Consider the following 20,744-nt stretch of genomic DNA (forward strand, 5'->3'; position numbering starts at 1 on the left):
AGCTGTCAGTCACGAAAGTTGGTACTATCACAACAGATGACAAGAAGCTAGGTATGGCAGAAGCATGAAATGTGACCATCACTCTCTCACTACTTTCTATTTATTTTAAATAACATATGAACATTCATTAATATTTACTGTATTTCAAATCAGTCTGATAATGCAATCAGCAGCCTTAAGTCAGATTAGGCAGCAGCTGGTTAGGTGGATGTCATCTGTCAGGGGCTGTTCTTCTAAAAGCCGCTAATACTGTCAGTGAAATTACAGTCCACAAATCAAAAGAATGTAAGTGCTTGAACTCAAACACATGTGAAATCAGACAGCTCCCACTGGATTTTCCCCATGTGCTATTACCTCCATGATCAATTAACGCTTCAAGTGACAGAAATTGCTGAGAAAGCAATACATCGCTTGTATTCTACCTGAGAACTATACTTTGAGCCAGGGGACATATTTTTAGATAGTTAAAATTAATTTTCCTTCCTTTTTGTCAAAAAAAATATTAGAATCAACCTGCTGTAAAGCAAAATGCTTACTTACTCTTGCACAGTATATCAGGGGGCAAAACTTTGTTGCTATTACAAAAGTGACAAACCCATTGGTTGGAAATGAGATAAAATCATTTTTAATCAGCAAATTCTGTAACATTAAACTGTAACTTTTTCTGAGAGCATTAAAATGAAAGGTAAGACCATGCACTCAGAACTTCAGTAACTGTTCAAAACATGTGTCAAAATAATGCTTATATAGCACAACATAATGCAAGTTTTAAGCCACACAAGTGTTATCGTTCCACAAAAACAGTGGTAGAGCACTTAAAAGGTACTTTCAAGTACTGAAGGTACTAAAACACTAGTTTTCTGTTTCTGCTAAAGTGCTGGGAATGTAAGTATTTTGAAATGGACTGTTAACAGCAGGTATGTCCAGCAGTCTCTTGGGTTTTTTTTTTTCCTTTTTTTTTTTTTCCCCCACTTAGTTTGTATTTGGGGGTTTATTTTTCCCATTAATTGGAACAAAATGGCTAAACCATAAAGGCATTATTGCAGCTGCCAACAGTGTCTTTTGAAATGCATCATCCTCATTTTGAGGATATAATCCTATACAAATAGCAAATAAGCAGTAAGAAAAATATATACAAAAGACAACAGAAGTCAGGCAGGGATTTTATTTTAAAAAAGCATGCTGCTTCCTTGCTAATTATGGAATGCCACTAAGAATTTTAAATGCATAATCGGTGTGCAGCAGTACTGGCTGGGTGCCAGCTGGTGATGAGCAGGTTTGCAGGAAAGCATGGGCAGATCCCTCCTGGACATCACTTGGAAGGCGAGCCAGGAGTGTGCCCTCCTGGTAAAGGCAGCTGCCTGCAGACCGGGCTGCGACAGCAGGAGTGTAGCTGGCATGTCCAGAACGGCCACCAGTATGGGGAAAGCTGGACCACAGGATAGACAAGGAGATGCCAAGAGGACTGGGCTTGTTTGGTTTTAAGAGTAGGATAAAGAACCTTGTTGTTGTCTTCTATGGCCTAATGGGAAGGCAGAGGGAAAACAGACTGGGGATCTTCTGGGAGGTGACCACTAGTGGGAGGAGAAGCAGCACTGACACTAGTTGCAACACCTCGAATTCAGACTAGGCTTTGCAAACACTTTTTAACCCTGGCAGCGAACACTGGAACAGGTGCCGAGAGAGACTGTGCAATCTCCTTCCCTGGAGCTGCGCAGATCCAGACTGCACACAGGCCCTAGGAAAAGTGGCCCTGTTTGGAGCAGGGGGTTGGACTAGGTGACCCCAGAGGTCTCTTCCAAGCCTCAACCATTCTGCAATTCTGTGACTCACTTTCATTTCTCACTCTCCTTGGTGTGTGCCTAGATTTCAATAGCAGATCAAAAGCATCAACCAAGGCAGAGCGGGTATTTTCAGCTGTGAGAAGTTTGATGAATACAGGCAGAACCTATCAACTTAGGACACTGCATTTGGCCGAACTTAACCCGGTCTTCTGCGGGTCACTGCCAGCCCTCTGCGGGCCAAATCAGACGCCTGATCTGCCATTTCGCTCCCTCGGCTGGCAGGGTTGAACCCCTGAAGGCCGTTCCCATCCAGCTTTGCTGAGGGACACTCATGCTCTGCAGCAACATCGCAGCTCTGTCGACAGCAAAGCTGGTCCTGACCTCCAGACCGCTTCTTGCAGCAGACCTTTGTCTCTACTCCTTCTTCCATCACCCTTGTCCTTTCTTTCTAGCAGGGTTAGTTTTCAGGCCAGTCACCATGCTGACCTTGCTTGGTACAACCAACAGATGCTAGTGCCAGTGCCAGGGAGAGGTGGGAAGCACAGCCATGGATGGGGGGGAGCGCGAGGTCACCCTCCTTCACAGCACCACAGCCTCAGATCAACTAAAATCCATCACAAAGCCACACCTTTAAGAATCTGAAAGTGTGGTTAATCATGTTAACTCTTACATGAGCTATAACAACAATTACTCAGGCAGATTTAAAAATAATAGCTCAATTTAGATCAGATGAACTTGTAAAATTGTCAAAATAAAGCCTAGTATTTTGCTTGCATTAAAGAAATCACCAATTAAATTTGAAAAGCTCCTGGCAACATGCTGTTATTTCAACACCACAACAAAATATTTCCGGAGATGGTATGACTGTACATGATGCCATATTAACTGCCAGGACAAGGCGCCAGGAGAAGGAACCTGCTGCCTCTGGGAGAGGGTGACTTCTCTCTCAGCACGCTGGAAACCAGCACAGAGGAGGACATGAACCAACACCATCGCAGTGAACTCCACCAAGGCACGATGATTTACACTGCTGTAGGAAGCACCATAATACACACATCTACCACAATCTCCACAAACATGCCTCAGTAAGAAAATGAAAGCAGGAACTCAAGGCTCACAATGGCCAAGCCTCTCACTACTACGCCACTCTGCTCTGATTTTACTCTGTTTAACCCAAGGTGGGCCTACTTCACCTGCTATGACCTACCTCTTTCTGCTACAATCACAGTTTTAATAATAATAGCTAACCACCACGGTTAGCAGCTGGCCATGATCCAGAGTGAATAAGTTTTGATAGTCCAAGTTTCTTCTAACAATCCAACTGATAGAGGAACCTACACCCTCTTATCTTCCAGTACTCTGGTGCACACATCACATGCTTTTTCTCTTGACATGCTTGTCTGGTTTCATTTTAAAATAAACTGGATCAGATTTTCACAACAAATCCTGAGGGCTCACACTTAAAGCTGACTGCCTTCTCCCCAGAAAGTACATTCAAGATTCCCAAAAGACTACAAAACAAACTCTTGCAAAAGACAGGAAGAAAATCAATATAATAAAAGCAACCACAGATAATGGTTTTCAAAAATAATGTTAGACAAATAATTGAGATTCCCCTCATCCCTAATTTTTCTTTACTGCTTAGGTATCTTAATAGATTACAGATAATTTGCTTTGCTGGTGTTGTTGCTATAGGTTTTGCTCACTAGACCTGTCACTCATCAGCAGCACTGCACGTGGCACATCTACTATATGTGTTCCTTACCAGAGCTTAATGGGGCAAATCACTTCTCTCTTTGAGCAGCCCCCTTCCCTTTACATCCCCAATCTTCCCAGTGCCGTTTTTCCACGCAGTGTCTCCTTCTAATAAGAAAGCAGAAAGTGTAACTCATAGGCCTCTGCCTGCACTCAGATGCTCATTACAAAGGATCTGGAACACTCCTATTAACTGAGTCATAGTTAAACACAAGGATCTGGAGGTTTTCTAACAACACCCTCTTTGTACGTATTGTTCCGCATCTGGGATAGCGGACGGTGCATCCCACATGATTCCGGAATTAGAGTTTAAAAGAAAAGGAAAAAAAAGGTCATTCAGCTCCATTCTATAGCACTCCACAGAAAAAAATTGGAATATATGGGAACACGCCACAAATCTGCAGACTGTACAAGCTCTTTATACTCTTGTACAAGCCTGAAACCCTGCCAAGTTCCAAAACCTTGTATCCAAAACATAAGTGGTTATCAGGAAAACAGTTTCAGATCTTAATTAATCCACTGAGGCCCCAGCCCATGTCATGGTAATCAGTCAGCTGGCAATGACAGAGGGAAATAGGACTTGAGAGGCTCTCACAATAAAGCTAAAAGTAGCACCGGATCTCTTTTTTATGTTCCCCTGCACATAAGGACCTTGACCTAAAATTTTCTTAAAACTTATTTATAGGTTTTACTTCATGTAACTGAATTTGTTCTTCATTCAAAACATAAAGAGGCAACTTCTCCTAAAACTATAGAAGATTTCATAGATTATATTGCATAATACACATACACCTGAGAAGTTACAACCTACATATTTTTGTAATGTGGTTTTCCACCCAAATCAACTAATATGACAATATCAGCAGCCAGTGAAAGTAATTACAATCAGATTTTCTACCTCTGAACATAGGTGCTAGGGAAATTAACAGAATTAAAAAAAGTGATCTGTAGTGATAAATTATCTAATGGGAAGGTTATCTTGGAAGAGGTTCATTTTTATATTTGATGGATATTTGAAATTGTTGCGTTTGAGCACTTTATGATCTTAAATTTCTAATAAATTAGCTAACAAAAAAGCACAGAAAAGCAAAAGAAGCATAGCAATTTGCCTTAAACACAGCCATATCATTGTAATTCTGAAACTGTGACAAATGCCTTTTTAAAATGTTCCCAGATTCTCATTAATATTTTACCAGTGATTTAAGAATCTTAATTTTGTATTAAAAAAAAAATCAAAATGGAAATTTTACCACTAAATGGAAAAAAATAAACTCTGCAATAGAAAGAGGTCAGTGATACAAAGGCCAAGGTAGTAAAGGATTCTGTAGAGTATTACGACTTTAACATACTTTGATTGATATCAATCTACCAAAACATTTAGAAAAGTAATTTTGGCTTGACTGTCTGTATAAGCAGAGGCAGAGTCTTGTTCCTCCAGGGAACTACCCAAGTAGAACCACATATATTGTAAGCAGCAGTGTCTACTATTGTCTCCTAAAACAGCAAACACCAAAGCACAGCTTTAAATATTCTCAGATGTCAAACTCCCATTAGAAAAACTTTTTTTTTTAAAAAAAAAAAAAAAAGAAAAAATAAAGAAAAAGAGAAAGAGACTCAAGCAACAAAAAAGACATTTTTAAGTAACATTTCTCCTGCTGCAGGAACTGAACTCACTTAACTCAGGCCTGTTACAAGCCTGGGTAATCACACAAGTTACACTGTATTAAGCTGAGTTAGGTCTGGCTGGTTGAAAACCAATCAGATTCTGATAACTTCAAGCTTGTAATTTTCTTCAGTATTTTAAAAGTTCCATAGTAACAAAAGCAGTTGTGTTTGTGTTCAACAGCATTTCCAACACACATAGCAGTAGTTGCCGTTGCAGGGATGGGGGTGGGGGGGAGCAGGGAGGAGGTAAGGATGGCTTTGTCTTTCCTAATTATAATGATCTAAAGATTGAAACAAGACCAAGCTTGTAGGAAAAACTAACATTTTTTACAGTTAACTGGAGCATTTAGAGGAAAAAAAAAAAAAAAAAAAAAAACACATTCTTGAGGCAGAAAAGCCCTTCCTTCAGATCTATCCAACATACAAGTTGCTCAAAAAAGGGCTTTGTCTAGAGTGCTTCATTTCAGTTGTTTCACCCACTAGCATATTGTAACCAAGCCAAAATAGTAAAAGTTTCTTAAAACTACTCCTATAGTTCTCTATCTATAAGCACTGCAATTCAGACACACAACCATGTGAATAATAATTTTAGCAAAACACTTTTTCTGGAAATGACACCATAAAAGATTAAGTTGAAGCAGATGAATTTTTATTTTCTTTTCAATTAAAAATAGAATTTAGAGGATTAAATAATTAAACCAGAAAGAAAACACATTCAGGACTTGTTCAAGCATCAGCTTGAATTCTGTAATTGAGTATATTTTTCATTAACCACTAGAGGTCACACAATAACCATGGCAGCTATCCAAAAGATGAGAGGCCTCAAGAACCTTAGGTCTGGGAAAACTAAATACAGGAATACTCACTGATTTGCACCTACAAATGAAATTATTAAATTAATTTGAGTAGTCTTTCCATTTCTCTAAAAGATCCAATGAACATGAATGCTCACAGATGTCATTTAGTCTTTTACATCTTTGTAAAATTTAATTTATGATTTTTACTTTGCATATTATATCTGATAATAGAGGAAGAAAAAAAATAATTAAAGCTTGGTACTCTTTTGAAGGTGTTCCTAATTTCTTCAAATATAACCTCATTTAAAACTTCTGGAACTTCGATTAAAACAAAGGGGCTTCAGCTACAACTGTAATTACCACTAAAGAAACACGCTAAAACTGGAATATCCTAGTATTCTACTGGTCAATATTTTGCTATTTAAATAGACATTTTAAGCTTTTAAGAACAACAGAAATAGTATGAACGCACACACATCAAAATCATTGTGTTTTTAAGCTAATACCAAAGTTTATGCTGGACACAGTAACTTAAAATTCTCTTAAATCTAAACGGATACACTGCCCTCAAAATTTAGGAGCAGATGTGGTGATCAGGGCCTGAAAACTACTTGCTCATGAGAAATTCACTTTTACTGCTACAGACAATCTAGTTTATTTTAAAGCATTTGTGGAAACACTATTTGCAAAGTATTAAAATACTTTGTTCTACACAGCTAATTAAAAATTCCCTGGAAAGTTCCTTTAAAGCCTTCAAAAAGGCACCCTGCGCACACAAATACAGAGTGAGAGATGGCTGATAGTGATCCTGTGCTCCTTTCATACCAGATTAAATTGGCTATCAGTGTACAAAGACATTTCATGAACTGACTCACTTGGTTTTATTCTATTTACTACAGCACACACTATATCTTCTCTTTGGAGAAATTTCATTTAATTAGATCCCAACTATGACAGATAAAAACCTGTGTATGAAAGTCTTTCACTATGGCAGTGCAGCACTGCCAAGGCATTAAGCTGCCCTCTAACCCTAAGAACTGGTCCCACCAGAACAGGTGCTGCTGCTGACTTGCATTACCTGTTCTGGAGTAAGTAAAATATTTCACTCCCTAAAGCTCTCAGTCTGGTACATTTCAACATTAAAAAAAATAAAGTAATAATAATGAAGAGCAGTGAAACAGCTGTAATCTGAACAATCATTTCAGAAGTTTCAGTACCCATCATGTTTTTCAGCACAAAACACTACCAAACGCTTGCAAGGCACGTACTACCCTATAGGAGCAACTCCTTGAGACAAAACCAAAACCATAAATCACATCTTAAAAGCAGAAAAGATTAAGACTTTTCTTTCAGTAAAATCAACACCACAAGTTTAGCTAGCTCTTAATAAATATTATAGCAAAAAAATCCGTATTTATCTGCACACAAGCTTATATGCATACACATACACACCGATTGAAAATCAGCAGAGATTGTTTTCTGCTTTGCATTAACACAGCAAGTTTTATAATCTTTTTAAGAACTTAGGAAGTAAGGATATCTTGCTGAGGAATATCCAGATACGAACCTGCTTTTTCTGTGTCTGCCTTTTTTGAGCACCCAGTGTAGCTGACTTAAAGCTAAGAGACTTGGACTGTCTCCTAACTTTCACTGAATCTCTCCGGCGATCATACGAAAAAGACGATGACTTCTTTGTAATTTTCCTCCTAGGTGTGTCTGCCATTTCATCCACCAAAGTATGGTTACCTTCAAGCAAGCAGTGTCCCAAGAAAATAAAAACTCAGTACCATCAAGCTTCCACCAAGCTTCCAAGGAACAGTCTTCAATCCTATAGGAAGTACAAGGAATGAAGCCCACCTAAGAACAATTTCCGTTCTTCCAACAGGTTGTACAAATGAAAAAAGCTGATGGTCCTGCACTGCTGTATGTCACCGAAGAGCAGGCAGAACTCCTTGCTGTACAAACTCAAGCAGGCTTCAGCAGTGATGCTAATCTGAAAAATGTAGTGACTATCCTGCTGAGCACGCTAAAGGTGAACGGAAGGTAGCTCCCTGCACACCAACAGGGTGTGGAAGTACACCAACAGGGTGTGGGGATGAAGCAGAAGACTTTGGGTTCAAAGCATCTTCTTAACTCCTTCCTTTCTGGGCTACTGCTAGGAAGGTATCTGAAAAGTCAGACTGGTGAAACTGCCCCAGAAAAAGACAGCATTATTTTATTTTATTTGGATCCAAGGCACTTGCTGAAGGAACCTTTAGCATGAGGTAGCTGCCCCATCCATGAAGGGCTCTATTTTAACCTAATTTGAATACTTCCTTTTCTCTCTTTGTCTGAAAGACTATTTATGCTACAAACTTATGGGGTACTCTACCTACTAAACCAACTGAAAAATAAAGTCCACGCCTATGTATGAATCTTACCATCCTTCCTGGGAAATAACTATGAAGTTACAGCACTGTCTTAAGACCTCTTGATATCAGTGGATAAGAGGGTAACACTAATGAATTCTCACCCTAGTGACAGTGTGGGAATCTTATCAGACAGCTGAGATAGCAACTTTTGTACCAGGACTGTGTTTAGGTAGGAATGCTTCCCTTGCATAACTTATTAGTCAAGGAACACTACAAGGGTGTAGAGCCCCAAGACTTGCTGCTATTGATTTCCATTAAGCAAAACATACCCAAAGTGCAAAGCTGTGCATATGGGAATGTGCCTGCAAAAGTAATGTCGTCAGATTTAAATCCGTGTTAAAAGACAACGTTTATCTTTTGACAAACTTATGCCATCATCCAGGGTCTTTTCCAGAAACTTTTCCTTATTTTATTCATGACGCTGGTTCACATACAAAACAACTGTGAATAATTTATACTTGCAGGATTATCCATTACTATAATTAAGCTTTAATATGGGTCAGTCCTCAAGTGTATGAGCCTCACCACCTCTGTTAGGAAATACCCATGAAGTTGAAAGAGCATTTTAAGACCTGCCGATATCAAGGAGTAAGAGGGTAGTGTTAATGAATTCCCATAGCAAACCTTTTCTGAAATTTCTTCCTTTATTGTAGGATTAATAACATACCTCGAGGACAAAGTGATATTGCTAAAATTAATTAAAAGCTATCAGAATATCATGCATTTATTAGTCATAATGGCCTAATTCTGGATTCACTGCAGATTTCTGTGGAGATTTACACTGTGAAGAATTAGAAAACACTGCTTCATATTATCTACAATTACATCTAAGCAGTGAATCTATAATTATTACAGGACATAGTAAAAATTAAATTATTAAATATTTTTAGCACAAAGTACCTCTTAATTGTAATGGGTTTATAATACTGTAGCAGTCATCATCCATAGCTACATATTGACCTTCTGTGCTACTAATATTAGACACTGTGAGACCACCATAATTTCAACATTCTCTGTGGTTTTCACCGAAGTTTAAAGAGACTCTTTCTCACAAATTGAGACCCTACTTAAATTACCAGTTCCCATGATTTACAAGCATCACCTTCTTGAAGAGTAAAAATAAGCAGACAATTCAGCATCATGCATGCTTTTAAACCATGACTTCTCAAGAAAAAATGTCCTTCAAAACTTCTTGAAGCATCTGAAACATCTGATAGAATTCACAGGTATTCTGATATAAAAACCAAGGTCAAGGGAGTTTGAAAACATTTTGCAGATAGATACTCTTATGACATATTGTCATTACACTTGTTTGCACAAAAATAAATACTGGCAATTAAAACTGACAAAGGTACAAATAAACTTTAAAAATCCATTAGAATGCATCTGACTTTTTATATCAGATACCAAGTACAATCCTGATCATCTCACTTCAACAAAAACAACATATTAGACCTAAAACAGGTCCAAGAAATGTAACAAGAATGATCAGTTAATGAAAGGATTTCTGAACAAGAGGAAGTAAATTACAAAGAAAACTCAAAAGGACAAAGATCCTTAAAATACTTAAAGATACTGCAAAAGGTCTGGATTATATTTATTCACAGTTCCCCTAATACAAGAATCTGCAGCACTTAAAAAATCCATTTTGAAAACAAAAGGTAGTATTTTACATGCAAAACATATCTCTTTACATTTATTTTGCTAATGAAAACTTCAGTTTCCTTTGATGCCCCTGATCTTGCACTGAAAAAGACAAAGAATGATTCCTCAATATCACCTCTGATTTTAGAGTCATCTACAGTTTGCTTCTTCCATCTTTTCAAGGCTGAGTGTCCTGGTCCACTTAGACACTGCTGGTAAAGAAGCCTTTAATCTGTACCTGAAATCAATGTTGGCATTTGCTCCGTGCTTTTGCTATTTCTACAAAATCTTTTTTAGTTGCTCAATTTGTGGCTGGAGGAAGAAGTGGGCTCAACATTAGCACGTACAGCAGCAAGATCCCATCGCTTGTTCCCTTCTCTATATCCCTTGCTTAGCCCCAGGGACCGTTATGGAAGCTCCATGGCCACCAGCCGCCTCACTGCACTGAAAGTGAAGGACGCAGTCAGCTCATGTTCCCACTCTCCCTCTTCTTACTATTCCCTTACACCTCAACCACTCCCAGCAGTGAAGTCTTCTCCCTTTCCTCCTCAGCTTGTCAGATCCTTCAGCGAACAGATGATGCTCACAAAATAGCAGAGAAAAATTCAGTTATTTTTGCAAGGACTCTTCTGACATTTTAGTGAATAAATCTGCTACAAGACAGGGTCCAGAGAGTGCCGGAGCCTGCACGAAGTGAGCATCAGGACAGGGATGGAAACACAGGAGAGAGCAAACGCAAGGGCAAGCTGCTGGAAGCCTTCTTACACATTATTATGTCTCACAGAGTTGTACCTTGCAGTGTAAGCCAAAGTTTCCAGAGGTCTATTACAAAATCAAAAACATTTTCACCAATGTAATAGCTAGCTCAACAACACTCATTATTTTGTGCATCCAGTGAAAGGAGTGTCTCTCTGAAAGCACATCACATTTCTCAAAATATTTCATCCACCATGTTATTGTCTACTCCCTGTGTACCACAGGATGTTTCTGAAACCCTTCATTACCAGCATTTACAAACAACATTTCATTTCACACACAATAATGGAATTTGTCACTCCAGTATTCAAATCCGCCTTCCCTTTTTTCAGAAAAATATATATTGAACCATAAATGCTCTATTTTCCATCTTCTAATCAATTACGTATCTGTAAGACCCTTCCTCTTATCCCATGCCAAGTCTGTGGGGTTTTTGACTCTACTAACCCAGTCACTGTTGCTCGGTTCTCTCTTTCTGCTGAGAATATGGGCAGGTTTGTGAGGCATGACTTTCTTCACAACGCTGTCATGGTCTTCCCCAGTATATCATACTCATGCATTGGCCTCCTATTTCTTGGAGAACAGTTTTTACCAAATTACTCAATTTTCAGAAGTCAGAGGTACCTGAAGCTCTTCAGATCCTCATGGAAACTGATTACAAATGTCACTCCTCTCCTATCTGGGAATTCTTAGTGCATTGATACAACTACTTCAGTAATACAGGAAATGAACTAGGGTATTACAGTTTATTCAAAAAATAAACAACAAATAATGAACGGAAATGCTGTCTTCACAGAGCTAGAAAAAATAAATGATGATGAGATCAATTATTTGGAGAACAGTGCTGAAAGAGATTAAAAACTAAGAGCTACAGACGGGGAGACAACATTTAGTTATATCTAATATCTCTTAGTGATTGGAAAATGCATGCTTCAATATTAATATATTTTGTCCAGTATCTCCTCACTTCCATAGGTTTTAGTCTCATCCATAAGCATTGTGAAGTTAAAACTTAGTTTATTAGAAACACTCCAAGCATTTTAATTCCATTCTTTGACAGAGATAATATTTATAATTAGAGTATGCTATTTCCAAATATGTCTTCATTAAATAGAAACTGGGAATAAAGACTACGTAAAAACTTAAGATTTCCTACTTTAAATCCATCTGCAAGACGGACCTAAAAATCATGTGGTCATCCCAGTAATAATGAGTCAATAGTGGTAATGCAAGAAAATCTGGTTAAAACAGAGACATCTTGTTCTTACCAATTTGTCAGAACTTCAGTTAATATCAAATTGTCAATCTCTAAAAATGTAATTAAAGTAAAAAACACTGCAGAATACTAAATGACACTAAGAGCTCATTGTTAAACCAAAATTTTTGAATTTTTTAATAGAAAATAATTGTGGAATTGTTATACAAAGGGTTTCTTCCCAATATCAATACTTTCCCAAGCTCAGTGGCTCAAATAGTTATTTTAGGCTGTTACAAGAAAAGAATGCCTTATGCTCAAGATGTGTTTTGCCAAGTCACTTATGAGTAACAACAAATTGTTTCAAGGTCATCCTGTTTTCCTGGGATACCAGGAAGGCAGTCACAGAACAAGAGAGAAGCTGCAGAGATAATCATGGCAATAGTTGAAACTTAATTTGGTGGAAAAGTTTTGAGGGAAAAATAAGAAGGGCATACCAATCACAGTATTTCAAATACTAAGAAACATATTTTGGAGTAATTTTTTGGTATTTTCAGGTTTTGCTGTCAGATTTGCTGCACTGGACCTAGACATTCTTTCATTCCCACTAGGGTTTTAATCTGCTAATGGCAGAAACAAACTTCAGAAGTAAAACAAAAAGTTGTTTTTCATGGTTATAGGGTTAAATTCCTAAATTACAGAGTCAGAGAATTCAAATGTAAATTCAGCTGTAAATTTGCTTAAATGTGGCAGAGAAACACACAAATTTAGAACAAACACTACTTTCAGTATTCTGATTATGTGCTGATGGAACTCTAAAGATAACACAAGTTTATCTTTGCAACTTTCATCAAGTTCAAAAGCTCTTTAACATTTCAGAGGGAACAGACACAGGGTTACCAGAATCTCATTCTTTCTACTGGCACCATGTTGTCACTGGTCTACCCAGAGTTTACCACAGAATTGGGGTCTAGCATAACCATTCCTAAAAATAAGGGTGACAGAACAAAAAGCAATAGCAGCAAGATATTATAATCACAGCTCTCCAGTCCGTAGCTAGCCTTTAACCTTAACATCATAATGCATTTGCTCAAAATAGATTTATTTTTGTGTTGGTTTCAAGTTAACATTTGTTACAAGCAAAATACAGTCATCCTTTCCAAACCCACATTTTGTATATCACATGCCTCTCTAACTCAACAGAGCTTTCCAAGAGGAAGTAAACAAAACACCAGTATTATTTAGAAGTGACCATCTGTTTAACACAAAAACCAAAAGTTCATTTCCTTTCCACTACACAGGGAAAAGCTCCTAACATGACTTCATATTATGTGAAGAAGCTGCTCAAAGATTTTCTCCCATCATGCTAGAAGCATGCAGGCGCTATGTTAATAATAATATTAACAGAGTCTCTGTAGGTCTCTAAAGGCAGATGCAAATGAAGTGCAATTGATCTCACCGAATTTCAGCAGGAATTTGATTACTTAACATAGTTAACTCTACATCATGAATGTTTACAAACTACATTCCAGCACAGATCTATGAAATTAATCTCCATCCTGTTCTCACCAACAGTATTCCACTCAAAACAGCAACTTCTTATGTGTCTTTCTAGAAGGTTCAAAGTATGTCTAACTAGGAGTAAGCACCAACATCACCTTGGTCTTACAGAGACCTGGTACAGATACTAACACCACACACATAAACCCTGGGGTAAGCATGAAACCTCACTCCAGACAACACCAAACCATACTCCTCCATTCTTTATCTCTGCACTCAGCAGGTACAATTATGAATTATGCAGGGTGAGAGAGATGACTGAATATTTGAAAATGATACATCAAGCAAAGAAAGCCCATTCCTTAGTTTAGAGAAATAAACCCAGGCTATAACGCTAAGCATCCACCAAATACAGTGGTTGCTTTTGAGAACTACAGTGTTGAATTTATTAGGACAGCAATGAAGGAAACTGTAAAATGCCGAAGCCTTTACGTTTACAGATTACTAATCCCAAACTACCAAAAACCCAATACATTTGGGCAAATGAATTTATGAATGATTGGCATTAGGTGCATACCCTACCTTGTTTCAAAGTACATCTATTTGCCCAGCTGCTCACCAAAAACAGTTGCTGTTAATGGCAGATCCTTGTTCTCTTGGGAAGAAAAGCCTCTGACTTTTCAGAAACGTAGCTACACCAAACACAAACATAGGCATTTTGATCTCCAAAGCTTTCCACCAAGCAACAGCCTGAGAATTACTGTGCAGGAAAAAAATTAAATATAATTGCACATTTTTTTTTTTTTTTTAATGTGAAAAATACAAATGACTATTTCAGTGAGAATTCAACTGGAGCAAGTTATATTCATACACATACTTTTAAAATGGGAGATGACACAACAATTTTCTGATTATTATTTCCATGGATAAACAAAGGCCTATGAGATCCATGAATCAGTACTTTCATATTACACCCAAAGTATGAGGATCACTGAAGTGTCTGTGTGCCTCAGCCTACCAGGAGAAACCACGGTTAAGGATGGGGTGGGAGGTTCTTCAGCTGGTTGGGGGGTTTTTGCCATCGAGTATGTCTGTCTACTAAGAACTGAACTGAGGTTATCAAGTATGTTATCTTCAAGATGGAAACTTGACAAAGTTGAAATGTGTTTTTTGAGAGCCTTCAAACAAAGGGCAACTTTTACAAGTAACAGAAATCCAGACAAAACAGCTTGTTAACCTATCTTTAAAATATTGTTCTAATCACCAAACGCACAAGAAATGTATATTTTTAGAATAATGAAAATAGGTTATGCAGCTGACCTAAAGCAAGTTATTTGTCCTTTATTTCTGGAAAAGAGATACTGGTTATTTATCTGCCCAGGCTTTTCAAGGAGTTTCTCAAATAGTACCAAACATGCTTATACTTAGGACTGGAATGGATGCCACTTGGTGAAAACAGATTCTTGTTTCTTGTAGCCAAATATTTTTCAAAAACAACAAAAACAAGACAACTCATTTGTATTCATGTATATATAGAGAGATAAATATAAAACACATTGATATATTTCCACTGAAAACTATCTTTCCATAATAAAACCTGGACAAAAGTTGTACTTCAGACAATTACAAAAACATTTTCCAAGAAAAAGATTATTCCAATGAGCATTTTTTTTAATACTGTTACTACCATTAACTACATTAAACAAGTTCTCATCAGCAACATTATCTGTAGTGATATTGTGTAATGTGAATGTCAAAGTTGCATGTCAGCTAAGTTAGAATGCATTAATGCACTTTCTCAACAAACTATATTAAAGGGCTTAAGAAAAGCTGTTTCAGAAAGGAACAGCTTAACAAAATCAATTTTTCCACGGTTTTCTCCTTTTTTAAGGGGGAACAACATTGAACATCACAATTATTCCAGAGAGCAACTGGTTAACCCTTACTTATCTATTCAGTTTTAGTAAGTGACAAGAAAATACCATAATACAGGGACAGAAGCAGCTAAATAAAGTCACCCCACCATGCTGCATTTTAATATGAAAGATACCAAAGATACTTCTCTTATTCCACTCAGAACAGCTGCTGTCTCTAAGGGTCTTTGTATTTGTTATAGGATAGAACATTTTCTCCATGGAGACAGTGGAACGTGAATAAACATATTCTTCACATCACTTAAGAGTTTTATTTTACTGATATAGTTGACTATACAGAGTAATAAATTCAACAAGATGACAAGCTGGTCCTTAGCTGCTTCGCATTCTGTATTGTGCTTATATGACACTGTACAAACAATTATGGCATAAAAGGAATATTAAAACCAGAAAAAAAAATAAATTTATCACTGTGGGAATGATCCTCACATCTAAAGAACCGTAATAAGAGCAAACTTATTTTCAAAAGTACAGATGGTAGGTTGTAAATAGCACAACAACCTTGTCTTCAAGAACATAAAGAATTTCCTTGTGAAAATAAACACAAAGATACTAAGTGTTCAGTTCTGCAATATCCTTGACATTTTTGTTCCAATTAATATATATACATTTAGGCTAATGTTTAATTTTGAGTATAACTAATCCTACAGACCTCAGTAGCAATTCATTTCAATGTTTAGACATCCTCTGTTTAAATGCTTTTTAAGAAGATATACTTAAGTGTATATATACAAAATATCACTAACTGGAGAAATATTCAGAACCCTGCATTAATGAAACCTATATGAGGTTCTGCTAACACAAAACTAGTTGATACACTTGCTATGGAGGAAGCATCAACTCCAAAACTAACAATACAAAATTAAAGGGAACCAGGAAGATCAGCTCTAAAATACAAGATGAGAAACTGAAAAACAATGACTAATGACTGAAATGCTTGAAAAGAATCAAACATGAAGGTCAAGTGAGAATGATTAATTCAAGGATATAAACCAGTATAGCACAGTGCATGTTTATATTGCACTTTCCTAATCAATGCTACAAGGTCCTTTAAAAAAGGAAATTTAACTGATAAGTGCTATCAGCAGGGACATGACAAATTCACAGAATCGATTCAGAGGATATGAGCTTGGCAAATGCAGAAATAAATAATACTAATTACTAGGTATCTTGTCCATCTATACACAAAACCAATATTGTAATAATAACTTTGCCTGTTTCAGTTGCAGTCAGAGTTTTTCAACTATTAGTCATGCACGTAAAAACACCCACAGAGTTTCACTGTGAGGAATTACCCCACTTGAAGGCAGCAAGGCAAAGTAACAGCAAAAGAATGAGGTCTTGAAGTCACCAGAATTCAAACTCCTCCTTCTGAAGGGAGGAGCATGTGAGGAGCTAAAGAAATGCATGATTCAAATAAGTTAAAAATGTATAGATACACACTCATGCATACATGTGTATATATATAGTGACAATTTGCACCAGCCTCCTTGAGGCCTGTAAGCAAAAGTTAAACTAATCATGCAGCTGAGCACTTCAATATGAGATAACTCAGTGGAGTTTTTAATTAGCTTTTTGTGAAATCTTAGCTGGGCACTATTTTTATGGAAGAAATTCCTGAAAACTCAGCACTGTTACTCTATACAGCTTGAGTAATCCCAACATTTCAGACTGCGAGGAGTCACCATGTCCCAAGACTCCCCACATGACTTTTCTTTATAAAGTCCTAGTTGAAATAACTATATCAGTTAAATTTTGTCACAAGAAGTAACTGCAGGCCAAGTATTTATTTCTGAAAAATTAACCTAAGAGTCATCATTTGGCCAGTTTTCAAAGAGCCTTCAGAGTGTCTGTTTCTTCCAACAGAGGCAATTAAGGATCCTGTCTGTGAAGGAGCAGGGTCCTGAAACACATTTCCAGACTGAAGTCTGTATCAGGCGCAGACGCTCTCAAGAGCTTCAGCAAACACATGCAGCTTTGCAGACAAAAGTGTTGTATTTACATAGGACTTCACAGTGTGCCACATTTTTTCTTACCTTACCCTTTTTGAACATGTAATTCAAAGACGCAAGTATCTATAACCTCAAACAAAAGGCAAATAACCAAAAACCTCTTAGCTGACTGCAATCTAAATCCCTACTTAAAAAAAAAAAAAAGAGTAAAAGCACTCAAGACCCATCAGTGTATAATTATTTTCTCAAGTTCTGTGTAACTAGCAGTTCCTCCCAAGAAGATTTTTGAAAAACAATCCAACACTCCATAGTTTAAAAACAGCAAATTTTTTTGCACATATTCAGCTTGTAACATGAAGCTAAAACCTTATCATATATTCCATTTTTTTGCACTATTGTTCCATTGTATAAGGGGTTTTTTTATTCCTTAAAGAACCTGAAAGGATGGAAAACCCCTGATTTCCATAAAAGATTTCATGTACTTTTTAAAAAACATAACAGTAACAGACTTCTCACTTCTGTCAAGCAAACTATATTAAAAAAGCCTAAAATCTCTGTATTGATCCCCACTTTCGGACATGTGCAGAAAACACAGAACACTGATATGCTGACACACAGTGCATGCTACACTGCTTTCATAGATATTTGTACTTACACGGTCTTTGTCATCGGCTACATCACAAAGAATGTCATCAAGATCCAAGATCCCACCATCCCCGTGCTCCAGTCGATGAACTTGTATCCAGTAGTTTGGATCCTACATAAAAGGAGAAGAAAATGGTATCAAATATGACATACCAACAGAAAAAGGTTATTTCACCACATACTTAACATCACAGTCCTACAAATGCTGACATTTAAACATCCATTTAGGTCATATTCCTGTAAATAAATATAAATTGAGATGTAAAGCCAAAGTTCTTTTTTTAAATTGCCCTAGATTAGATACATACTCTTCCCACTTTATCAGCTCTGCATGAGTCACAGTCCCATCACTGACATGTAGGGGAACAGCATTCCCAGTGTTACTGAATATATGCACTACATAAAAGGAAAATACATCATCCTCAAAATAAAATATCTCAGACAGTGGTCAACAGGCACAAAATATTACAGGACAGCTGTGAAGTGTGGGGTTTTTTTTTTTTTACAGGACAGCTATAAAGGATACAAACCAATACTTAAACTACAGCAAAGGGCTTTCTACCTGTGCTTTGGTAGAGTTAGTGGATGGGATATCTAAGCCTTTAATGAAGAACGCTTTCCACATTTTAATTTTAAAAAGATATATATACACACACATACAGACAGACACACACATATACCTGTGTGTATATATATATGCATACGTATCTGTGTATGTGGTTTGGCATGTATGCATGTATCTATCAGTAGCTGGTAAGACTACAGTCCTCCTGTGTATAGGCTCTATAGTTTTCATTATTAATTCTGATAAAGAAGGAAACCATAAGGAATACGGTTGTGTCCAAGAAGTGTCTTTTACCTATCACTACATAACCTGAGTGCTATTCAGTACTCAACCTGCTATTATTAAAAGGTTTGTTTTCTAACCGGGGAAAGTTGCACTGTAAACACACAACATGAATATGATACATAATCTTTTCCTGATTCTCAAATACTCCCCCACAACAGTGCCAACACCTCGGGCTGTTTTTAAGTGTCTAGCAGTAAGAGCTTCCTTGCTTTTCAGCGAGCAGGCATGACTGCAGAAAGTGACTAATGTGAGGACCTTCCAAATTGCAACATCTTGCAAAGTGCCTAAATTACTTAAAATAGCAATTAGCATCACAGTCTTTTCTGCTATCAGTCTAGAAGTCAAAAAAAAAAAAAAAAAAAAAGACACCAAAACCAAACCAAAAAAGCGCACCCAAACAAATGAAAAAGAAAAAAAAAAAAAGGGGGGGTGGGGGGGGGGGGGGGGGGGGGGGCGGGGCAGGGGGGAGGGCGGGAAGGACGGGGGACAGGGACCAAACCAAACCAAAACTCCACCCTTAAAGAACTTGAAAATAATTCAATTTCTTAAAGGATGGAAGAGGGCAAGAAATGAGACCACCAGAATTCCTCTATATCCATGTGTGTTTTCAAATTTTGACAGGATATGCTGCCTGAAATCTTGGTCAGCATGCTGCATGGAAGAATATCAAGGGATATTCATTTTGGTTGTAATGTCCTAGAACTCTGTTTATTTACACATGATATATATACATAGGTCAAAAATTATGGAGAAATTTGATATCCATGAAACTTACTTCATTGTTTGTGTAAGTACATCCACCTTAAATACTGCTATAAATTATCATCATCAGATGATCAGATTTCAGAATGACATTTTACAGTCATTAGGCTAATCATTTCAGAAATTAAATTACAGATTATTTTCAGTAATTTAAGTATTAAATATCACTAACTTACATTTCTTCTAAGCAAGTGTTTAATATCCAATTAACTGATTTTCCTAGTATATAGCTTTTCCCCAAACAGTACTTATTCTTGTAGCACATTATAGGAGATAATTCAGCATCCATTTTTTTGAAGTAAAAATTCAGGAATTATTAAAAACAGTACTAAGTTATTCACAGTGTCATGTATACAGAGGTGCACACATAGCTACATAATACAGAAATTTACTCTGTAAAAAAGGTGCGTAATGCAAATACTAGGATAAACTTTTTGTTATATTTGGATATTCCACTAACAATTACAGACAGGGCTGGAAAAAGCCTTCTGTATATATCAGAAGTCCTTCAAAGTTCCTCAACAAACAAGTTCTAAAGGGTAATCTGCTCAAGGGTTGCCTTTGTAAACTCTGCTCTCAAACTAAAAGGAATGAAGATCCTTCCTCACCCTCCACCCCATTACAAAAATCTCCTCTGCCTCTTGTATCTACACCGAAGACTAAAACACAGTTGGGAAGACCCAGGCTTTGGAAGACACAACCAAAGTGATGAGCTACAAAGCATCTTGCACTCCCAGAGGACTTGATTCAGGTTTCCTCTGCTAATTTCTCCATCTCAAAGCCAAGTCGGAATTGAACCATAAGCCAGGCTTCACTGCAAAATCAGAAACGGAAAACCTAGTTTGGGCTTTAAGAGAGTCTGATTCCTCATATATCACACGCTTCACCATTTTTGATGTCATCACTTAATCTTCTTACTGAAGAATGGAAACATTAAAAGAAGGTAACTGCAGTACTGGCTCAGTGACTTGGCTACATCCATCAAAACAAACAGCACTCAACTGAAACTACGACTTCAGTATTCCTGCATCCTTATTTTTTTCTTCCTACCACAAGTATTTCCCACCTCCGAGGCAAATGGAAGAAAACATGCA

At 37.2% G+C, this 20,744-nt stretch overlaps 1 protein-coding gene across 17 annotated transcripts in view; it reads right to left on the reverse strand.

The window, feature by feature from the left end:
* The window catches only part of PARD3 (par-3 family cell polarity regulator), a 459,468-nt gene that overhangs the window by 388,819 nt on the left and 49,905 nt on the right, over window positions 1–20,744 (reverse strand). For 16 of the 17 annotated variants that reach the window (XM_042801882.1, XM_042801881.1, XM_042801880.1 and 13 more), the window contains exon 2: window positions 18,049–18,150. In XM_042801882.1, coding sequence (XP_042657816.1) covers window positions 18,049–18,150 — 102 coding nt within the window. Of the gene's footprint in view, window positions 1–7,568; window positions 7,982–18,048; window positions 18,151–20,744 lie in introns of those variants that run through there. The other variant, XM_032982611.2, reaches the window with a different exon arrangement.

This window comes from Tyto alba, unplaced genomic scaffold, assembly GCF_018691265.1.
Source record: "Tyto alba isolate M040663 unplaced genomic scaffold, T.alba_DEE_v4.0 Super-Scaffold_38, whole genome shotgun sequence".
Taxonomy (NCBI): Eukaryota; Metazoa; Chordata; class Aves; order Strigiformes; family Tytonidae; genus Tyto; species Tyto alba.